Source organism: Haemorhous mexicanus, chromosome 6, assembly GCF_027477595.1.
Source record: "Haemorhous mexicanus isolate bHaeMex1 chromosome 6, bHaeMex1.pri, whole genome shotgun sequence".
Lineage (NCBI taxonomy): Eukaryota > Metazoa > Chordata > Aves > Passeriformes > Fringillidae > Haemorhous > Haemorhous mexicanus.
In genome coordinates, this window is record NC_082346.1 from 10,159,472 (window position 1) to 10,183,657 (window position 24,186).

At 41.5% G+C, this 24,186-nt stretch overlaps 1 protein-coding gene across 4 annotated transcripts in view; it reads left to right on the plus strand.

Annotated features, from left to right (window-relative positions):
* Positions 1 to 5,701: 5,701 nt before the first annotated feature.
* Positions 5,702 to 24,186, plus strand: part of PPFIA1 (PTPRF interacting protein alpha 1) — a 55,069-nt gene continuing 36,584 nt past the window's right edge. Inside the window, exons 1-2 of one of the 4 annotated variants that reach the window (XM_059848425.1) lie at positions 5,702 to 6,458; positions 7,550 to 7,813. In XM_059848425.1, the coding sequence (XP_059704408.1) occupies positions 7,550 to 7,813 (264 nt within the window). In that variant the 5' untranslated portion in view covers positions 5,702 to 6,458. The remainder of the gene's footprint in view (positions 6,459 to 7,549; positions 7,814 to 24,186) is intronic. The other 3 variants (XM_059848424.1, XM_059848427.1, XM_059848426.1) reach the window with 3 other exon arrangements.

The following is a 24,186-nucleotide window of genomic DNA, read 5'->3' on the forward strand; positions in this document are numbered from 1 at the left end:
TCAGTCTTGCAAATACAGTAATTGAATTGCAGACCAGTTAAAATACTGAGACAGACAAACCGTGGGCTGCTAAATCCATAGCAATGAAGCCAGGAACAGCCCTACTCATTTCTGTGGACAACCACATCTACTTCCCTTGCTTTCCTACAGCAACAAGCTGTGCTGATCCCACACGTATCCAACACCCAGATTCATCTCATGCTGCTTTAGACATCTGAGCACAGCTCCCACAGCAAGAGTCCAGCTGCGCTGGGCTCCCTCTGGAGCCAATGGGAACAGACAGGCACCTGGAGCAGGTGATTCACGGACCACACCAAAGGTCTGAATCACTCCTCCCATGGAGTGGCTCTCTTGCTCCACTGATTACAGAGGCAAGCCAGGGTAAATGGGTTCATGCTGTAGGTGTTCAGCCAGGTGGAATGTATCCAGACCTGCTCTAGGTAGGCAGGAGCTGCATTATCTCAGCTGGGTCTGAATCCTTCAGTTTCTTCTTCCAATATTATTCACAGCTAGATCACATGAATATGGCCCTTCCGAAAAATATTATCTTTTTAAAAATGTTCAGCTCTATTGCCCTGAACTTGCAACTGAATGAACTTTTAGCTCAATACCTTTCATTGTAGCTATAAACCATCGGAAGAGGTGCTGAAATCAGTCTACACTGAGGGAATGTACTATGTTTGAATTGGATATTAGAGGTGAACTTCATTTCTGATTGAAATAAATGATACTTGGCTTTAGAAATTCTTTCTAGCTCAAGGGGATTTCTGCTGCGATAAATCCATACAGAAAAGACAGCAGGTGCAATAATTCTGAACTGCAAATTGCACAACTGAAGCTGAAACTAAGCTGAAAGCCTTTTCGAGTTCAGCAGGTTTGTACTTGAGTGAGAATGTGTGGTTTTGGTTGCAGAAGTGACAGCTAAATTTGAAAAGCATTTATGGTCTTGACACAGATATGATTCCCACTAAAATAAATTGTGTAAATGCATCTGGTCTTTTAAGAGTCCTCTCCAAGCCTCCAGTTGCGTTGTAGAGACTTTTTTTCCTAAATTCAGTTCAAAAACCCTCTTCAGTTTCAGAGCAGCCAATTCCCATGTGATTTACACCTGCCTGAATCCAGCCCAGATCTGTGTAGACCTACATGATATAAATAAAATGTCGATGTGAAGGACTGTGCTGTGTCGGGGTTTGTAGAAGTCGTGGCTTCCATGGCCCAAGGGCTGACACATTCACTGGTGCACTTATCTTTATACATGGGCATAGCCATTAATTACCTCTGTCCTCTTCTCCACAAGCCACCTTCCAGCCTCTTCCCTCTCATCCCTTCTCCCTCAGGCAAAGTGTCTCCCCTGTCTAGCAACCTCTGGAGACTTTTTGTTATGGCAACAGAACGGTCCAGGTCACGTTTATCTACTGACAAAAGGATAATCAGTGCTGCTGGCAAAAATCCTGTTCTTGCATCTATTCATTTCGGTCTGAAATGCCTGAAATGTGTTCAAAATGCACTTTGCTGCTAAGTCATTAAGTCATCTGTAAAGGACAAAGAGTAAATAAGGTACCATCAACTCGACTCGGGAGGGGAAAAAAGACTGCGTAGGCGATCTTGGACTATTTTCAGCAGAGGTTTTGTGCTAGCGTGGGGTGGCTCTGAGGCTCACAAAGGAAATTTGGGCACAAGCGGAGCGTGAAGCCCTCAGCGGGCAGAGCTGCGGTGGGCAGCAGGTGTTTGTCCTCAGAGCCCGCGAGCAGGGCAATTCCGGCCCGACCCCACTGCTCACCCCCGGCACGGGCTGGCAGGAAAGACTGGCTGCTTTGCTGATCTTGGATAAACATTAGGATCTAATTTATCATGTGACAGGAAAGGAAACCTTCCCCCCCCCCCCCCGCCAAATCGTTTTTAACAGCCTTTGTTTGAATTTCAGCGTGTGGTTTTTGAGACGCAAAGAGTGGAGAGAGATTTAACCTGGGTCTCTGGACTGATTACTTTGCTGTCAGCTGATGTATGTGGGGCTCTTTCCAGACACATCCACAAGTGTTACATCTCACTAAATGACATGGACAGGGAGCCAGACCTCTTGCTGAACTTACAAAAGAGACATCACACTCATTTAATTAAAGAGATCTGAGCTGCTGGTGCTCTTCATGTTGGATGGTATATCCTTGGTTACGTGCCCAGGAGGAAAACAAAAAGAAATGGTTTTGCTTGTACTACAATGTAAATAGGACTGAGAAATATTTTGGTATTTGCAAAGTCTGGGAGTTCTGACTTTATCATTCCACGTGTATTTTGTGGAGCATGGAGCATTATGCAAAGATCTGGTTATTCACTTTTTTTCTCTAGAATTTCAAGACCTGCTCTTCCCTGCTGGTCTGGTCCCAGCTTTGGTGGACTGCACATGGGAGTAGCAATCAGCTTTAAAGTCAGGCCTTTCAAATATTTTTGGGGCACCTCAGCAACTCTGCTGTATCCACAATCTGGGCTCTGTGTGGTATTCACAGAGCGTGGTGCCTAAGGAAGGTATTTGCAGTATGTCACATGGGAGGCATATTCCTTAGCTAGGATATTCTGGATGTAGGTTCCCTCCTGGACTAAGCCATCCTTTTGGGCATCAAAAAATACCTGGCTCTTTACAGTGCCTCCTTCTCATGTAGCAGACATTTATATGCTGTGGGAACTCTGTTCCCACCTGAGGCTGAAACTCATTTCCCAAGAAAGTGCCTAACCACTGGCATTTCCACCCTCCTCTTAAACTGGTGTACAGAGTGATTTGAAGGTGACAGAGATAAAGGTGAGGCTGAGCAGGGTCTGCAGCAAAAACCCCCTGCCTCTCAGATAGGAAATCCAAACACGGATATGAAGAGATGAGCAAGCTGAATGCAAGTGTCTGTGCCTTGTTAACAAACTGGGTGAAGTGAAAATTAATTAAAATGGAGTTCCTCCATTTTTATTCTCAATTCAGGATGGTGTGCTAGGTTCTTTGCTTTCATAATGAAGCAGGATTATAGCATGGTAGAAATCTTCATTTTTTAGTTTTAACTATTTAAGGACAAAACCAAACTTAGTTTCAAAAGAAAAACACACATTCCAAGGCATCCCAGACTGAGAGAAAATGTTATTCCATGTTTTAGGATCTACATGAATACTGAGGTTAATTAATTTATTCCACATGACCTGGCTCTAAGATCAGTTAATCAGGCTGGATATATTGCAGTGTCCAGTTTGAGAGAGATTATCAACTCTGTGCCCATTACAGTCTTTAACCTTTTGCCTTTTCATCCACAGAGTCTCCATTTGACTCACATGTTAAACACAAATCAAATCAGTCTTTCTACTAACATTATTAATTTTCATTTTTCATGTGTGATGAGCTGAAGTGGAATGGTGTTTGTTCACACAGCCATGAACTCCACTTTATTTTCCAGCCTTGTTTTGGTATTGATGGAGCAGGTTATTTTGAAAATGCTGCTCTGGCAGCTGCTTAGCCTGAAGTCTTCTTCATCTGCTGAAAATCTGGATCAAAGCTTATAAATAAAAGCATTTACCTATGTACATGTTGAATCATAACAATTCATTTAGGAATCTTTTTGCTACTCCTTCTACATTGAAAAGTCAGACCTCAGTTATTCAGACATTCAGCACTAAATCTGTGCTGATCTATATTTGGCAGAACTTGTGGTTTGAATGGGCCTCATCATATTTGGCTTTTTCCTCAAAGTTCCAGTTCCCAGAGTCATGGGAAGTCATGGGATTACATTAGAAACTTCAGGAGGAAAAACAAAAAGTAATCTAAACCTCACAGCTTTACAGGGAAAACTAAAAAAATGTGACTTGAATTCACTCTAAAGGCTCAGATACCAAAGGGAAAGAGCACAGTGAAGTAAACTTGTAAAGAATTTTGTATGTGGAAAAGGAAGATTGACTCATTAGTGATCCTTTCTATCCAGTGCTAGGTGTCGAGATGTTGTGTTTACAAATTAATCCACATGATCCAGCTACAAATCTGCAAAACCTTCTGTGCGGGGACTGCTGCTTGTTGGCATGACTTGCCTCTGTCTGACTAACTGGCCCTTGATGCCTTTTAGAGCTTTCCACTGCAAAAGCAATAATAGGGTCCAAAATGCAAATACTTTATTTAGGGTGGTAGCACAAATGCAAAGAGAGGAAAGAGAGTTTTCTAAGCTTTGCCTGGCAGACTTCAACTTTCAACTCATGGGCACGGTGAAGGCTCCAGGAAGAGAGTAAAAGCTATAGAAATGCAAGTGGAAAAGCATTTCTATGGTATTTTGGAAAAATAATAGCCCACATAGCCAAACCCAGTTTCCTGTGGAGAACAGGCTATGTCAGAGAAGTCGCCCCTCACTGTGCTGAGGACCTGGCAGCTCTGCTCCACAGGATCACAGAATGGATTAGCTTGGAAAAGACCTCTGGGGTCATTGAGTCCAGTCTATGACCAAACACCACGGTGTCAACCAGGACATGGCAGTGAGTGCCACATCCAGTCTTTCCTTAGACATGTCCAGGGATGGTGACCCCAGCACCTGCCTGGGAGCTCATTCCAACTCTAATCTCCCTTTATGTGAAGAAATTCTTCCTCATGTCCATCATAAACATCCCTTAGCAGCTCAAGACTATGCCCTCTTGTCCTGTCACTTTTCTGGGAAAAGAGACCAATTTGCCCACAGCCTCGTCTCAGGGAGATGTATGGAGTGATAATGTCCCCTGCTTTTGTCCAGGCTGAGTCCCCTCACCTCCCTCAGCCCTCCTGGTGCTCCAGACCCTTCCCCAGCTCCATTCCCTCCTCTGGACTCGCTCCAGCCCCTCATAGCCTTTCGAACCGAGGTGCCCAGAGCAGGTCCCGGGCTCTGGGCAGGCCGAGGCGCTAGGAGCGGGCCGGGGCAGCCGAGCCCCAGCGAGGCGCTGCGATCCCTGCCCGCGCCCGGCCGGGCCCCGCCGCCACACGCAGGCCCCGGCACGGGCTGCGACTGCAGGGCCGCTCCAGCCCTGCCCTGTTCCCAGTCCTCAGCAAGCACGCTTCCCGCCCCGGGGCTGCGCTGCAGCTCTCCCGTCCTTTCCTCCGGGGCGGGCAGCGTGGGCGGCGGCGGTATCGCTCCCAGGGCAGGCAGCGCAGAGCGGGTCTCGAACTCGGGTCCCCGGCGTCGGGGAGTGGGGCAGGAGCGGCCGCGCCACCCCGCGCGGTGCATTGTGGGCGCCGAACTGATTTATGCGGGGCCGCGGAGCGCGCCGGGAGCGGCGGGAGGCGGCGGCGAGCGGGGCCGGGAGCGGTGGGACCGCGGCGGCGATCGCGGCTCGCCGGGCGCGCAGCGTTTCTGCCACCCCCTGAGGCCGTGGCGGCACCGCCGGGCGGCCGGCATCACCCACCCGGCCTCAGCCGACCCCGCGCCGGCCACCACGGACGTGGAGGCGGCGGCGGCGGGCGGAGCCGGGCCCGGCCCAAGGGGACTGTCCCGGCGCGGCGAAGCCGCCGCCGCTCGGTAGGGGCCGGAGCGAGGGCGAGCTCGCCGGGCCCTCCGCGGCCGGGCTCGCTCCGCGGGGGCTGCACGGGGCCCGGGCCGGCCAGGCTGCCGGCGCCGCTGGGGCCTCCGGCGGGGAGCGAGCGAGGCGAGGAGGCCGGCCCGGCCCGGTGCTCCCCGAGACGGGCGGGGGGAGCGGGAGAGCCCCGCGTCCTCCGCCCGCAGCTTTGTTAGCCGGGCCCTCCGCAGGGAAGGGCAGCGGCGGGACCGGGCCGGTGCCCCGGAGCTGCCGGGTCCTTTCTTTGCCCGCTCTCGGCTGCGGAGCATCGTCTGCGGGACTGGTGCGGAGAAAACAACAGGTCTCGCTCCCTGCTCGCCTTCCAAAGCGACGCCAGCGCCTTGCTCTTGGGATTATAAATGTTTGAACTAAGACGCAAGGAACTGAAAGGAGAGCTTCCCGTTGGAATTAATAGAAGAGAAAAGAAGGGAGGCTTTTCCAAATCCTCTACAAGAAAGCTCATGCTGTTTTTCCCTGCTGTCTGTACTCTGTTTAATAATGCGATTGTGACCTGAGTGGAATTTATGAGCGATGAACTGTTGAAGCTTGTTGCATCTCTGCATCAGACACTTTTTTTTTTTTTTTTTTGGTCAGCACATGATTCCTTTATCCCAGCTGTTGCAGGACCTATGGGCTAGTAATACAGGGATGGGAAGCTGAGACAGTTTATTTTCACATTCTTCCGTGCCGGGGACTTGGCGAGTTAGCTGAAGCTGCTGCTTTTTACTGGATCTGCTCTTTCCTCGACAGGTTTATTATTATTTTTTTCATGTGTTTCGATTAAACAGTCATTGGACTGGAGCTGGATGGGTGCTTTGCAATCCAAAGGGTTTTGGGGATAACAGAAAACTGCTAAAACAGAGAAGAACTGGTGCTGCAGGAAGCCTGGGGCCTGTTTTCCAAGCCTTTTCGTTTTATTGAGCAAGGTAAATAACGTAGTGGAGAAAATTCAAGGCTTATCGTTATCATGCATAAAAATGTTACAAAGCACTTCGGATTGTTCCGAATCTTTCAAAGCATGGAGAGGACCCACTGTAAGACTAAGAATGAATTGTTCTTTTAAAATTTCCAGATGTGAGTGTGAAATTTAAGGCTGAGAACAAAGTTTGTGGTACCTGAGAGGTTTGGGGATCTGCTTCTGATTTTGCTTTACATTCTTGTAGGTTTGTGCTTTTGAGAGAGGTTGCCTGAAGAACTTAGTTGTTGGTTCAGTGATTATACAAATGGGTTTTTTTCCATGGTTTTTAAAACCTTAATGCCTTAGCTCTGGTAGGGATCTGTTAGGGTCTCTCAAAGGTGGTCCCAATTTAGTGTGCTCACTTCCAGTAGTGCAGTGCTCCCATTTGCATTGTTAACTGTATTCATCTTCTGCCTTTAATTATTTTTGCTTACCTTTACTTTTGCTTTTACAGCTGCTACTACTTCATAATGAATTTTTTGCTTTTTATCTTCCTTTTCATGTTTTTATCTCCTGAATTGGACTGTTTGGATTTACCACTCATTTACCATACATCACTTTCACCACCATAAAACTTCTGCAGCCAACACAAGCTCAAAGCACTGCTGTAGATACAGTCTTTGTACGTTTGATGCAGTGGAAGAAGCAGATAATGTTTCCCAAAATGTGCAGTGTAATCATTTGCTGGGTGAAGTGTATAATTTTTGGTGTCAGGCTGCATGCCTTATCTTTTTTTTTTTTTAAAGATCTCGGCAGCAGTTTACTCCTCACAAAAGCATAAATCCATTAAAATGAAGTCACAGTTTGAGATGTAGCCTGCAAAAATCTGGTTTTGCAAGAAGTCACAAGATTCTCATTATGAAGCAAAGCCTTGGTTAAGTTGACTGTACCTTTTCTCCACTCTTAATGAAATAGTGGCAAACACCAAGGTGCTGGCAGCCTTTTGCTGATGCTATCATGGGGAGAGCTAAGTGGGTATTACAGGCAGCACTCAAAGTTCCTGTTTAGATTCGTTTGACCGACATTTCTGGCCTTTGTTGTGTCTCTTTTTGTTTCAAGATGATGTGTGAGGTGATGCCAACCATCAGCGAGGCCGAGATTCCCGCCGGGGGAAATGGAGGCCACGGTTCAGGTTCCCCGTTGCAGTCAGATGCTGATTCCCACTTTGAGCAGTTAATGGTGTCCATGCTGGAGGAGAGGGATCGCCTGCTGGAAACGCTCCGGGAAACGCAGGAGACGCTCGCCCTCACCCAGGGCAAGCTGCATGAGGTTGGCCATGAGAGGGATTCCTTGCAGAGGCAGCTCAATACTGCACTTCCACAGGTAAGAACGTTTGGGAAGGGAAGGGCTTTTTCAATGATTTTTGTATTCTTTGTGGTGTGTTGTTGGCTTTTTGTATGTTTGATTTACTGAAGAGTCAAGTTGTCTTAGGGAAATCTATCCTGAAGGATCTTTTGGTGCTTGCTCACTTTGAAAAAGGTGCAGAAGCAAGGAAGAGCAGCCCTTTCCTTCCAGTCTGCTTTCCCATTTTCTGGAATTTCCTTGGCTTAGCATAAATGTGGAATGGTAACTGCATCCTTTTGTTTAATAGAACGTGATGGACTTTTTTCTGCAACTAGTACTTTTAAATGCTATCTCTTAATTGCCTGATTCATTCATATACTTAAGAATTAATACCTGGTCTAGTGGGAGGTGTCCCTGCCCATAGCAGGGGTTTGCAACTGGTCTTTAAGGTTCTTCCCAACCCAAACCATTCTGGGATTCTGTGAATTCCGTACAGACCATTTTGATTCTATTAACGACTTTGATTTAAAACCTTGAAGACTACTGCCTTGTGAATGCATGCTGAGTTGTCATGGCAATATAGAAGTCTGAGTGTGTTGTTTAACCTGTTTAGTTGTTTTTGAAAAGTCAGGATTTGGTTTTTGAGATTTTTTTTTTGGTCCTGCTAGGAGTTCCTAATTAGTGCCTTGTGGAGAATGCACGTGGCCTGCAGTGCTAGGTTTGTTACGTAAGGAGCGTAGTTAGGAAGGTGATTGGTGTCTGCAGAACTCTTTGGGTTTTATCCATTCGAGTTAAAAATAATACAATTGGACTTTGAACATGTTGAGAAGCATTTGGTTGTAGGCAAAGCAGGGGCTGCTTTGAGGTGTTGATTAACTGTTGACAGCCTTGTGCTTTCTGGCCTGGTGGTTGTTGTCCCAAGTGTGGCACAAGGATGCTGTCTCTTTTACAAATGTTCCCATATCTTTAAATATTGTAGTTACTATTTATACTCGTTCAAACAGTGGTGTTAAATCCTTCTGCTCTCATTATAATGTAATCACTGTATGACTCTTGGTATGGTAATTGGTGCTGGTAATTACTGAGGGATGGAAATGAAAATGTTACATGTGTTAATCTAGTTCTGTTACAATGATGAAAATCAGAAGTTTCCAACCTTTGCTGCTGCTAGTGTTAAATCATGTGCTTCAGGCAAACATCCTTCTTTGGTTTTTTGTTGCAATAATTGTAGCTTCTCCTCATCCTCTGTGTCAGGTCTGCTACATTAATGGAGGCCAATAACCACTTGCCTGACCGGCAGACTACTGGACCTGAGTTTGTGGCTGAGCAGAATCATCTTAGCTCTCAACTCTGCTGTTCCCCTTTTGCCTTTTCAGTTCTCAGCTTTCCTTCCTAAATCTAGCAGGCTACTTGTATGTAACCATCACTTTCTAAACATTTCTGGAAAATTAGTAAACTGTTCCCTTTTTCAAGAATGCCTTAATTGCATGGTTTCATGTGAAATCTGTTGGAAAAGCAAGTCAGTTGAGGGAGAAATTTTACTGCAATTTTATGTAAACGTACAGCATGGTATGGATTTTTGTAGATTGCTGTTGGAAGATACTCTTTTCATCCTGTGGAACTGCTGCTTTTGTCCTCAGTGATGCTTAGCTCAAATGATTGTGGTGCTTTCACAAATCAGAAATATTTTCGTTATTGTTGCTACATTAGAAGTAACTGCTGTATTGGGCAGTTTTTGTTGTTGTTACAGTAGAGTCAGTTACTTCACGGGTGCAAATTTCTGATGAGGGGAGACAAAAAAAAATGTGTTCACTGTCAAAACTTCACAGTGACTAATATTTAAAACTATTCAAACTTTTTTGTTAATTATTTCAAGCTGAGCATTCTTTTGAACTACTGGTTCAAATGCTTTGTTGTTTAGCTGTGAATTTCAAGGAGGGTAAAGTCTTTAAAATTGATAAAATAACAGCTGTGTTATATTTTTTTCAGTGAAGAATGGATAGTAGTGTAGATTATAATTTTTTTATCATAGTAGTTGTTTTCAGTTTAGTGGACTTGCAAGGTCAATTTAACTAATTGTACAAAGACCTGTGTAATTTCATTAATTGCTAAATCACTCTGTAACCAAAGCATTATTTCTTTCTCAGACTTGGCTTGTAAAAAGTCTTTGTAGTTGATTGTAGACTACTTTATCTTAACAGGTATTGAATTAAATTGTTTCTATGTGTACTTTTCCTGCTTTAGATCTTTAGCTGAACCAGCTAGTTTTAGAATGTTTTGATGACTGTTGGGAAGTCCTGGTCTAAAAGCTGGAATGCCAGATTGATTTCTTCTATACCAAAATGCCTCTTCTGGTTTTGCTATGAAGGCAGTCAATTTCTGGTGGCATCCCTGTGCTTAATTCCTTATATTCACTGAGTTTTCTGTGTGTAAGAAAGAAGCTCACACTGGTATATAGCATACACCATATATATATTTCCAAAGTAACTAACAGTGTATGTGATCAATTTCAAAATGGCAGTATTTTCAAAATCAGTATTTGCACCTCTGAGATTCTAAAAGTAAATGCAGTTTTTCCTGCAGCAGTGATGCACATTTCATGGTCACATTTCTTAGTGTGGTGGGCAGCTGGGAACTCAAGGCATCAGTCTAGCACCATAAACCTAGGACAGTTATTTGGGTTAAGGCAGCTTTTATGGATGTCCAATTCACTGAGAGGAGTGCATTTTAATCTTATATAGATGTGCTTTATCTGTTACACTTACTTGAAGTAAATACTTAAGTGATTTACTTAAAGCTGACTTTTTCTGGGTTTTTAGTGTGGACAGCTGGAAGTGAAATACATCACCACTGCCTTGATAAAATAACTGGATTCTTGGCAATGCTCTTTGTTTTCTGGGAGTTTCCTCTATTACAGATTACCCTAGTCAAACTGTACTCTGACCTTGGAAAATGAACTTGAGGAAATCAAAGTACTGTGCTAGAACTTAATTTTATGCTTTCTAGAATTTTTCACAGAAAAAGGAAACCATTAACTTTTTACTTGAAGAGCTTTGTAACATAAACACATTGTTATAATTCTAATGATGGTCTTAGTGGATTTGATTATGCCCTTTATGTGCCTTTTAGAGTGCATTCTACAGAATTCAAGATTTGTGTGCTTCAAATTTGTAAGTTAATCTGTAAAACTGTATTTAAAGGTTTAATTTTGAACCTAAGGTAGATGAGGCCCAAGTTACTTCACTACTTGCTATTAAAGTTTTGCAGGCCAGGGTTATTTTGCTGATAAAATTTCACGTAGATGTTTTCTAAAACATGATGCTTGTTTTGGTGAAGACCAGAGTTTAATCTGCAGTGACTCTGGTGCTTATCACAAACAAAAGCACAGTCCGTGAATTCACAGCAGTTGTTATCAGAAAGAAAATTTTAATATGTATGTTAATTTTATAAGCTAATAAATACAATACAAATATGAAGCAATACATATTAAGATCTGGCTTAATCTTACACCTCTGATCTTGTGGCCTTAAATTTATCATGCCTCATTTTTTTCTCTACAAGGTAAGCAAACAGCAGGTTAAAGTTGCTTTCTATCCCTAGTAAATTTTTCTGTCACTATTTCACACTTCAGTTAAAAATGGTGTGTGTCTGCTCATATTTCTAGTCAGTGAAGTTCAGGTATGTCTGTATAGAGTGATGTTCCTTAGACAATCTCAGAAATACTCAATGCCTCACCTGTAAGAAATATCAAAACACTTGGCCCAAAGACTGCCCTGGCATTGTTTGGAAGTGATGGACTTAAGGATTTCAGTGCTATTTTATGAATAGTGGTATTTGGATTTCCTCCAGACAAGTTTTGAGTAATACAGGATGTTGTAGATGTAGAAATGAGGCTTTGAATTGTACCTTATACGAAGAACACAGTGGCAGAACACACAAAGACCTGGCCAGACTGCAGCAGCTGAAATTTCTTCAGCACCTCCATGCAGCTCCATTTGCAGCATTCCCAGATGTTCAGCCCTGTGGTGCCATGGCTTGCACTTCTTACTCTGGCAGCAGCTGCTGCTGACTTCTGAATAACAGCCATTAATCTCAGCAGAGTGCCCAGGAATGCTGGAGGTGCCAAAGGGTTTCACATGGATGTCAGGGCAGGCACATCCTCCATTGCTCCTACCCCATTCTGACAGCAGAGATGAACAGGATTCTTCCTGTTGCATTTTCAGACATCTATGTTGAGTTTCAGTTGCTAAATCATACTTGGCTCTTACTCTTAGTAAATTACTGGACTGATTTGGCTTTACACTAGTTTAAGTCAGATGGAGGTAGGAGTTAACATTCAGAATTCTTCACTCATTATCAATAAGCCTCAGCTTACCTAGCATTTCTTTGTTTTAAAGACACAGACACAGATACCTTTTGCTCCAAACCTTCAAAGTATGAATTTGTCTGAAATAATGACCTGTGTCTGGGCAAAAAAGAGTAGCTGCACCTAAATGATGCAGAGGAGTATATTGAGAACCGTCTCCAGCATTGGTTCCATCTTCTTGGTTTCTCATGTGGATATGTTTGGGTTTGTTTATTGAAACATCCCACCCCTGCCCAGCAGACATCTGTTTGCCTATTGTTAGCAACTTGCTGTTTATACTGTGCTTTTAATTTAGATTTGCTTGATTATAAATAGGCTGTTTAGTGAGCTTAAATTTGCATTTCATTTTGAGTTTCCTTGTATTTGAGGGTGAATTTTACTGCTGTTAAATTTGGGGTGAAATTTACTGCTGTTTTACTGCTGAGTGATGTCCCATCCCTCCCCTTAACAAGCAGATTTGGTGAAGTCCGGAACTATTGTTTTTATTTCCCTTAATTTATTTGTAGAAAGAGTGTTTTGGTGACTGCACAGAAATGCTTTTTATTTGTTTTGGTAGTGGATGAGGCCCTGAAACAGGAGCAAGTGATTTTTCCCTGCTCTTGTGTTACTGTGGACAGATGTCTGTCAGTGGGTTTATTAATGCTTGGGGCGCTCTAGTCTAACCTGCAGCCTAAAAACAGGCTGTATATAAGGTGGAAAGAACTATAATCAAAACAAAGTATTTAAAATATATATTTAGAACCAGGTGAACATCACATGTATATCCTCATCAGTTGCCTGTAGTCTCTGGTGCAAGAGGTAGTGTCTTTTGGTATTTAGAGAATTCTTCCTCTGTTACCTTTTACTTTTTTCCTCTGTTCTTTTCTAAGAGTGTAACTAAAAAGTGCTTTGAACATGTTTAGTTGCAAGACTTGAGGAGTCAATGTGGCTACATAATTGCAATGCCAGAAAACAAAACAAATCCCTTTTTCTTTTTTTTTTTAAGACAAGTATGAATTAAGAATGCAGTTCCCTACCCCTTTACAAATTTTTAGTGTTTGAATGTCCACTGGCCTAAGACTTAGTTTCATCCTTTCTGTAATATATTTAGGAGAGTTGAATGTTGGTTTTATTCACTGTAGGTTTTGATCATGGAATTAGGAGGACACATTGTGTTTTAATATATGCAGGCCCCTTATAGTTATGAGTGTTGTAAGAGACCTTGAATTTTTGGAAAGAACGTTTTAAGTGCCTATTAGGAATTTATTTTTCCTCTCTCTCTAAGTTAGCATTGCATCTCATAACTGCATGAATATACTTCACAGTTGAATTTGGGGATTTATATTTTAGTTTTCCATTTTTAAAGGAATATGACAGAGGTCTTTGTGTAAGCTGCTTGAGGCAATTTAGGCAGCTTAAGTCACTTAAAGTCTGTAAAGCTGACTGGTGTCTGTTGAAATATATTAGAAAGTACTCACCATAATCTCTTGTGTGTATGCATCTCAAGCTACAAATACGGAGAAGAGATAAATTTGTGTTGTGTGTGTGTCAGGTAATCTGGATGCTCATCACTTTCCAAGTGTCTTTTTTTAATAATCCTGCCTGTGGGTTCCCCAAGTGTGAATGTAATGCAATTCTTGCCAGGAAAAATGTTTTCACATTCTCTGGGCCGAAAGAAGAATTATTATTTTGCTACTGAATGGAGTGAGTTTTTTATTCAACTTGACTTTTTCACAGAAGCACAGGAAAATAACATTTCTGCATTTTGGAAACTCCAGATGATTGTGTAGGAATCCATATCTGTAGGTCACTTGAGGAGATTGTTCTGGGAGTTTGGTTATTTAGAATTGGAGGGCTGTAATTACAAGTCCAAGTTAATGCTCACATTCATTCTGATGTGTTGTTTTCCTCTAAGCTTATGTGAGTAGTTGGTTCCCTTGGTTTTTTGCCTGTGACCTTTATCTGTTTCAGACTTGACCTTTGGTTTCACATAAAATCAGCTCCTTTCCTTCTGATCAGCCTGACAAGGCTCTGTGGCCTGTTCCTGCAGTGGCTGGAGCTGCAACATTTTTCAAAAGAGAAGTTTTGTTGCTTAATCTTCTCTTTTGCTGTTCCACAGTGGCCTTGAACTTTGCTCATGTGTTTATGCTCCTGTCTACTGAGGATATGGTTTTTGGGGATGGTAGTGGAGATCTTAACAGCAATATAATTTTGGTTGGATCTGAAATGTGCCGTGGCTATGGATGGATACATATGAATAAGAACACTCAGCATATTCCTGTAATTCATCTGTCTTCTGGTTATGTTTTCAGAAAGATAAGTACCTAGATTTAGTCTTTTGTTTTACAAATTCTGTGAAGTGCACCAAAGCTCAAGTCCAGGCTGGATGCAGCTCTGAGCTAGCTGGTCTAGTGGAAGGTGTCCCTGCCCATGGCAGAGGTGAACTTTAAGGTCCCTGCCAACCCACACCATGCTAGGATTCTGTGATTCCTTAATGAAAATATCCCTACATGAGCAGTATTGAGCATAATCAGATATCTTCAGGACAGATTTTAAATAAGGACTTGTTTAAAGGGCTGCTTAGAAAAAAGCTTGAAAAATTTGATTTGTGACCTTTTGAGTTTTGTTAAGGAGAAAAAAGAACTTCTCTTTAGAAAGTAAGCATTTTTTCTTTGTTGTCATAGGAAAATGGGCAACTCTTGATTTTCTTTTAAAATTTAATTAACTTTTTTTTTCTTTTTTTCCATTCTGTAGAGCAGTAATCTCTCTTTGGATATGGTCTGAGTCATGCTGTGTTTTGCTTTACTCCTATTGCTAGTACATAGTAGAGTTGGGTATCCAATTGTAGAGAAATATTATGAAGCGCAGTGTTTGGTTTTTTTAATCCTTCCTCTCACATTAATGAATATAAAATTTGGTTCTATACTTTTAAAACATTATTTTTGGAGGCATATTTACCTTTTATATAGAATGGCAGGGTAGATTATGTGGTAAAAATGAGTAAAGCATGGAGATTGTTAAACACTGTACTGTTGAGAGAAGTGAGATTTTCTTTTCCTACTTCAAATTTACAGAACAGTGCACATATATAAGGATTTAATTATATAAGCCTATGGAACTTAGTAATTTACATAGTTAAAAAAGCCAAACAAAACAAAGCCACCTTAAGATGTGCAGTTTAAACAAAGAATTTCTCTGTTGGCTAGTACAAAGTTGAGACTGGCCTGATGTATGGTTGAAAGATCTGTGAATGTTCATGTGAAGAAACTGCCTTGCAATTGATGAAGTCTATTGATCATTGTCTTCAACACTGACAGTATTCAGTGCTGAAAAATTGTGTTTATTTTGAATTACTTGAAAAGGAATTTTGGCCATCAAAATGCTTGGTGTAAAAGCTAAACAAACATTCTTCAATGTGGAGAGGGCTCACTCAATAAGGAGGATCATAAACTCTTGGTTTTTTATTGCTGCTATATCCATAAATAGTGACCACTTTTATTAAGCTATTTTTGAATTTCCAAGCACAGTCATGAAAAGGGAGGGAGAGATCTCAAAGTGAAATTGCTCATTTGCTTTACAGAATGTTTGATATGCAAGTTTTTTCACTGTGCAACCCCAAATTGCCTTAAGAAAATTGGGTGAAAAGGGAGTTCTGTACACATCTGAAGGGACTGCTGGGTTTAAACTGTGGATTTGTGGGTTTGAGTTGTGGATTCTCAATTGTCCTATGTGAGCCTGTCACAATTATTTAGCAATATATACTTTGCCAGTAGAATGTTGGAGTCAAAGCTCTCATTTTCTTTGCATTCCAATCTGTAATTGGGAAACCTGTGAGCTAAACATCCATGGGACTCTCAACCTTGCTGAACTAATAGTACCAGAGCTATATTCTGTTATTTGCTGTGCTTTTCACAGTAGCTTGTGCTTGTGGATTTGCTGTTGCCAGTGGGAAGCTGGACTCTGTAATTTTATATGCTTTAAGGTTCTCTTGTGTAGGGTATTGAAAGTCCTGGATGCATCTCATGTTTCAATCTCTTGCTTCTACTGGGATTTAAGGCATGGGCTGCTTTGGAAACCCAGCAGTAAAAGAAACTTCTGATCCAAATGAAACATTTAATAAATGGGATTCTCATGTTTGGAGTTCCTCAGTTAATCTAATTTGGATGTAAAGAATGGTGTTGCATTCAGGAGGCCCAAGGCTGGAAGAGCAGAGCCCATGTGGAGGGTGATATTGGATGTGTGGGTGAATCTAGTTGGGCTTTCCACATGTTTCTGCCTGTGTAAGGTGAACTCCCTTCAAAGCTCTCTGTTTTCTGTAGTACATTTGGGGGAATGACTAAAAGTTTGGTTTAGAGAATTTCAGGGATGCCCTGGGATACCACTGTGAATCTTTTTGTTATTCTTAAATAATGTATTTTTCATACAACATGATCACCTTTTTGTAGTTAATGGGAAAAAGCTTGGAAAGTCTTAACATTCTTCTAGCTTTGTGTTAAAGAGCACGAGGCAGGTGCATCCAGTAATTTATTTTCTAAAACAGGCTGCTTGAGTTTTCAGAATGTCTTTGCAGGATGTGGTTCCACACCATTATCTTCCAAAAGCTGAGTCTTTGTCTCAAGAAATCTGGAATTACTTTGCTTCATGTAAAGTGGAAATGGAACAGCTTTTTAGGATTTTAGCTGTCCTTTTCCACTCCCAGGGTCTCTTTTATGCTGATACTGACATTGGTGTAACTCTGGAGCTGTAGTTAGTGGAGACTGCATAACCCTCTCCTGAATTTTGTACAATGGTTATAAAAGATTAAGTCCTGGGAAGTAGAGGAGGATAAATGGTCCAAGCATTTCTTTTGTCTCAGTGGAGTAGGAGGCTGCAGGGCTTCCCTGTTGCATCATCTTTCCCTTGTTTTTAGTCCAGTGTGGAACAGGAGCTTCACAGGTTCCCCACCAACCCATCTTTCACTTCAGCATTTGGTAGTGGTAACACCATATTGACAGCCTTGCCCTTGTCTTTTATTCATTTATTTATTTTTCATTTATTTAACATTTATTGATAGATTTTTTTTTTCTTTAATTATTTCTTCTCTGCATTATAGCCTTGCTCATCTCCCTGGTTTCCTTCTGCTGACTGGGTTCAGGTATCACCAAGTTTAAAACTGTTCAGTATAGATTTGTTTTGTTTGTGGCAGACACAAAAATGACTTTGAACTTTAAATAAAGCTTTACCCCTCCCCCTAAAACAGCCCTTCAATGTTTCATCTATGTTACTGGTTTTTTTCCTAGTTTTTTTCTGTGTTTAGATAGCAGACGTGTCTGTTGTAGGAACTGAGATTGTGCATTTTTGTGCGGACTTTGGAATTGCTTTGTTTTGGAGTATTTGCTAAAATGGTGCAACTTTTCCAAGGAATGGTACAGTAGAATTTATTCAGAATATCACAGATTTGTACATATTTAGCTTCAGTTAGCCCAATGAATCCACACAGCCTGTAAACTGGGGTGATTGAGTACAGAGAAGTAGGGAAAAACAAAATGTGAAGAGCTGGTAAGTTGAATTACCTGCTGAAGGCACGTATCTGTCCTCAGTGAGTATTACTTGCTTAAACAAGTTTGAAATTATAAGACTGAAGTGTTCATCACCTGGCAAAAATGATAAATACAGAGATATATATATATATATATATATATATATATATATAAAAAATAGGAGAGCACTGAGGGAGAAGTACATGCTGGTGCTTGTTTAATGAGGGTGGCTTGGCCAGCCTTATTCAGATATTCCCAAGCATTCCTTCTTAAGAGAGTGTGAAAAATGTACTTTTCAGCTGCTAGCCACAGAACTAAAGCTGGCAACCAGAGGCCAAGATGAACGATTAGAATAGGGCAGGGCCTCAGCTGCTGCTCAGAGTTTTTGCAAGCAGGAGTATCTTGTCATTGAAATAGTTGTACATGATGGGTCTTGTCCTGGGTCTGTTTGTAAAAAAACTCTGCAGTATTAGTCATGTAACATGACTAGAATATAGCATGTAGGGTTAAATAATTTCTGATTTATAAAAGTCATAGAAATTTAATATTTAATGCCAGTTGAGCTAGAATTGTGCTGTTTCTTGTAAGTGCAGTATGTTTAGAGTTGATGTGCAGAAAAATATTTTTTTCTTGCCTGGGTAAACTTAAAATTTGATGTTGTTTACAACTTAAAAGATCTTGCTGTAGCTGCTTAGTCTCCAGAATGGGGGTCCTAGGAAAATTACGGAGCTTCTTAAATCTTCTCAGCACATCTTGCAGTTGTTCTATAGTATGGCATCCTCAAGCAGGATTGCATGCTGTCCTGTCCAGCACAGAATCTCAGGAAATCTTGACCAGCTTTGTGTGAGGAGAGGACAAACTTCAGTGAAATCCCTCTACTCTCATATTAAAGATGGAGACTGGTTTTGGTCCCATACCTTGTCAAACTGGTAATGCAAGATTCTTGCTCTTTAATTAAGTACAAGTGTATTCCCCTTTTGCCATGGTGGGTATGGGTGTGGGTAAGTTTCTTCACTAACATGGACTCCAAAAATGGAGATGCCTAAAGCTACACCTAAGAAGTTGTGCTGCTACTTTACTGTATTAGTTCCTCATCAAAGTAGACTAGGCTGGGGGTGCAGGAATGTGGTAACTCTGATTGTGAAATCCTTAGAGTTCATTGATTCAGTGTGTCACTGAGAGGCAGTTGTTTTTCAAACACCCCCCCAGTACTGTAGCCTTATTCTGTGTTAAATTAAGCTGTTATTCTGGAATCTTGGTGGTTGGAGTGGTACAGTATTGGAAGGGATTAGTTTGTTATCAGCTTTTCTCAACAGTTACTGCTCTGCACAAAGTAGCCATCCCAAGTTGAAAAGCCCGTTTTTCAACGATGACTAAAGTTTTCCTGATGCATATTTTAGCCGATTTGGACATTTTTCCAAGGAAAACAAGCTTGGTATGGTTCTGAATACTTTTGTTCCTTATCTGCCTTTTCAGGGGGCGTATTCCTGTGCGCTGAGGAGCAGCTAAGGTGGAACTCTTTGCATAGCCACACCACAATGAAGTGATTGGGAGGTTTTCTGCTACTGTTGCATATGAATAGATGCCAAGTTTCATGCACGTCTGAAGGCTGCTTCTCTATTTCCTGTGCTTGCTCTCTTAATGCTTCATCTTTTGAACTTCCTTACTGAGAAAATCCAGGGTTTTGCCTGAATAGAGGCAACATTTCATAAGTATTTTTACAAAGACAAGTGAAGAAAATAACTTCAAACTGGTATTTCAAGTTAGTGCTCAGTATGTTCATTTCTTGTTAATCCTCTGTGCATGCTGCTAACTTGCAGGGTTTGCCTTCTCAGTTGAATATTTGGAGAAAGCCTTGGGGGGAGAACCAGATACTCTGGTGGAGTTTTTCACTGGTTGATTTGATACACATCTGTAGCTTTAAAAGGGGTTTGAAAGGCTGGCATAAAAACGGGTTGTGTCTGCTCTGGCTGGGTTAATTGATCACCCTGTGTGATCTGCCCTGATTTGAACAAGCTGTGTTGATTTGTTAAGACTGGTGCAAAGATTAACAAACTATCTGGAGAAATTAGAGATTCTGAGTGTTGTGATGATCCCAAGGCTGGTTACTCTATAGAAGATGCAGAACAAACTGCAGGTTGTAATAGGAGTGACTGGATGAGGTTTTCTGACTTGTTTAAACAACCTCATTGTTCTTTCCTTATTTTCTCAGACTACAGAGCAGTTTGTAGGATGCAGCTGTGGCTTGGCTTGGTTTTGCCCACATTAGCTGCAAACAGGCTTGTAGGGACTGTGTTGTGTCTCGTGTGTGACTTGTGTTCCCCGTGGAGGATGGATGGAGGTCTGGCTATAATGGAGTAGCCTGGAAGGTTGCCCTCTGTCCCTTCAGTCCCAAGCATGGTGTGTGACCAGGGAATGCTGGCTCTTCAGTGCTGCACAAAGATCTGCTTTTGCACGAGGCTTTGCCTCTGCCCTTGTGTACATAACAGCACGATTCTGCTGGGTTTAGGGAAAATGAGATCCAGGAGGCCAGGCAGTGAGGGTTCTGCTAGTCCAGGTTTGGACTGGCTGGAGTTATGATTCCAGGGCTCTGTGCACAAGGGTTTGTAGGCTCCCACTCCAGACTTTGCTGCTGTGTGTGTGATGGCTGAGCAGGGATTCATGTGGTGAAAGGAAAACCCCTAATTCTCAGAGGAGCAAGAGGCTGGATCCAGGTTTGGGTTCCGGTACTTTTACCCCCTGCACCCCAAATAGGCCATGTCTGGAATGTGTTAGTTAGATTGGGGAAGGGGAGTTACAGGGGGGAGAACAGAGGAGAGCTGATGTGTTTCTACTCCCTTTTCCTGCTGCTCCTGCTTTCCTTTTGCTAAGCTGCCAAATCCTACCTTTCTCCACTTATGTTTCCTTGCACTTCCGGAAGCTCCCAGCGCTGAAGTCTGGATTTTGTGCTTTGTAGTTCATGCTCAGGGAACTGAGCTGTGCATAAATTTGGGCAACTCACTCAGGATGGTAATTGGAAACCCACGTATTGCCATGGAGACTTGGGCTTGCTTTATAAGCTTTTCCATTTTGCCCTTGGGCATACGTTGGGTACCTGCTGGCTGTGAGCGAGGAGTCCTTTGGCTCTCAGCTTGTCAAATGCCAGGCAGTGGATTCTGCTTCCAGCTCTAAAGTGGGCTGGGAACAGCCAGAGTTTCATTCTAGAGCAATAACATTATGCAACTGTAAACACGTTAAAACTTAATTGCCTGTTTAGGATTGAGCAGTGTTAATGACAAAGCCTAGATAGGTCAGTCCAAGAGGGACACTTGAAGGAGACCTGCTAAAAAAAAGGGATGGAATGGTAAGAGGTGACTCAGGTTTAGTATTGATCACTGGCTGGCAGCAATATTCACTTGAGTGTTTTTGTGCAGTGTTGCAATTCTTGATAGAGGAAAAAAAAAAAGCAAGTTTTTTCCATAGAAAATACAGATTTTTGAGAGTTAACCAGAGGTGGTGTTTAACCTTTTCTATATCTCAGTGCTGCTAGTTGGAAGGGGAGAATTTTTTTTGACCGAAAAGAAATGTGAACTTCAGTTTTGGTGCTTGTCTTTTGAGTTATAAAACATCTTATGCATACACAGAAATAGGAAAGGAGGCCAATACACTAATTATGTAATGAGCTCCAGTGTGTTCTCACTCTGGTGGGTAATTAGCTCCACTTGGAAAATCAGCTACTTTGAGACTGGAAAGCCTTTCAGTGTTCCAAAACACAAGAATTTGTCATATCCATGTATTAGTATTACTTGAAGTATTCTCTTACACTTCCTTTTAAGTTCTGGGGGTTTTGAGAGCAACAGATAAATTTGTTTAATAGAATTGATTCTGTTAATGTTTGAAATAAGTTTTATGTTTCTAGCTTAGTCATTTCAGGCTGCTCGATACTTACTGGAAATTAGTTTCATGAAGTGAAAAGGAAAATATTTTTCTTTGCACACTCCATGCTTATTTTTTTCTTTCCCATTAGCAAGTGCCAGAGATAGGGAAAGGTTGAAAGCAGTGTGTTTAACTACATGGAACAGGCAAAGCATAATCTGTGTGACTATGTTTTTTCCCAAGGTTGGATTTAATGGTGAAAACAAGTCAGTTCTCCTCAGTTTTAACTCTCAATATCCTTGAACTGTTTCATAATTTTATAGTTCTGATTCTTAGCCTAAAAAAATCCCAAAACAAACTTTATAGGTATGAAAATTTGCTTGCTAGGAACTTTCAAATATATTGGGGCTCTTGGTCACTGTGCTACCTAAACCCCTTGGATTTAAAGTGAAGTGACTGTGAAATACCCTTGGAAAAAACCTAGATATTTTAATTTTCTTTTCTTGTGTTTTTTTTTTTTACTGTATATTTTCCATTTCCATGCAGTCATCATTTGGAATAATTGTGGTTTATGTGCGGTACAAACATCATGATGGAAACTTATCTCAGATCCCATTGGTTTTCACTCCTGATGTCCTGCACTTCCCCCAGCTGTTCTTTTCCTGCTCTCTTCAGCAGCTCAGATTTGTGAGTGGCTTGCTTGATATTCAGTCGGCAGACCAGAATGATAACAGTAAACCAAAATATCACTTGGAGATTAAACAGATAAATTCCAATCATATATTTGGGTCAGAGATGTTCCTAAAGATCTAACAGTCACAACTTCATCTTCTGAAGTTACTACTTTACAGTATTTAATAATATTTTATGGATTCAAAATGTTTCTCTTTTTTATGACATATTTTCATAATTTATGTAAATTTTCTGGCCATGTGGTTGCTTGTAATTCAAGATTATTTGTGCACTCAAGTGGTGTTGCATTTTCTTGTGTAATAAGAGGTTTTTTTGCTTGATCAAATTCCAAACAAATTTAGTTATTTATAGAGCATCCCTAATATACAACTTATATTAACAGACTTTCAGGGATTACCTCTGTTTCTTTCAAGTGTTTCCCCAGGTTAAATACTACCTTCCTGTCATGTAGCATTTATTGGTCTGTGATGTGCTGTCTGTGAATCCTATGTATTATGTTTGTAATGAACATGAAGGGAACCTGTTCTCTGAAAGATGGAATGTTCCTGGATTGGGATCTTGGAGTTCCTAAGTGTGTCAGCTCAGCCAGGCTTGACAATTCAGCACTAATGGATTCAGCTTTTGGAAGGATGTTTGTATTGTTGCATCTAAATACTGAAGGTTGAAGGTCAGCTCTGAAGGTTGAGGTAGAAGAAATGCTCTTGCTTTAAAAAATCCTAGAGCTTGGGAACAAAAAAAGCCCAGAAAATGCATTACTGAACAAGAACCAACTTACTTGCTCAGAGTGACTTTTTGTTGAGAATATTTATTTTTGGCAGCAAGAGTGATGTGTTTGGAATGATTCAGTTGGGTCAGAAAGTTACTTTCTTCAGTAAACATTTCAGTTTAGTGTAGAGTATGGGTGTTTGCCAGAATGTTCTAACCAGCAGGGAGTATTTCCCTGGTAAATTCAGCACTCTCCCACCAATTCCAGTGAGTGCTCTGAAGTGCTCATTGTGAGTTCCTTTCCTGTCAGTCCCCAGCACTGTGTATTTGTTATTTTGATGGCAGCCAGAAACTGAGCAGAACTTCATTCTTTTGCTCTCAGTCTTCTTAATTACAGAAAAGTGACACAGCTTTGTGGTCAAGTGGGAAAGTCTCTCAGGATTCTTTCCTTTTTCTTAATTCTTTCTGTACATTCATCTAATGCCAAGGAAGAAATTATGAGACAACTTGAATTTTTTTGAGATGATAAAGGTGCAAATAGTTTCTCTGCTTTTGAACTGCTTAAGGAAATCACAAATTGTCTCCCATTGAAGGTAAGTATTAAAACTAGAAAGGACATGTCTTTTGGCAGTGTCAGCTGAAACTAAGGACGTTCAAATGTTCTTTCTTAGGCAGCTCACGGGACTCAAAGCAATTCTATTATGTCAAAACAAACAGCAATGGAGGTGTTATGCAATGCCAGCAATCCCTGTCAGTGTGTTTATACAGCAGCAGTATAAATTCCTGTGTGCACTCTTGCTCTAGGTCATCTGACAGTGTGATGGTTCATGTCACAATTGGGATCTATTTGTGCCACAATTTATATTTACACAGGAGTATGCAATGGACTGGAACTCTGTGTCCTGTAACCATCTGAGGAGTGAATAACTTTCCTTTCAAATGTATAGCTGGTTTTCATGTGGGGAAGCTCATACAGATAAAAGATATCTATATATTGATGCTCTGCAGTGATTTGAAGTTGAAAAAGGATGATGAGATGGTGTCTGGTAGTCCTTGCTGTGCTTTTCATCCTGTTTTCGAGACTTGAGATAGAGGCAGGAAAAAATATAAAACTTCAGGCCGGTGTAATCTGGAGAATTGGGCAATGTTATGTTTCTAAATGTTGATGTTGGCATTTAGTTTTAAAAATGACTCTTCTTATATTGTTATTAATTTGGAAGGGGAAACACACCAAGAAAGTAAATTCATACCAAGCTCTTCTCAGTATTACATGATTATCTAATCTGTAAAGATAA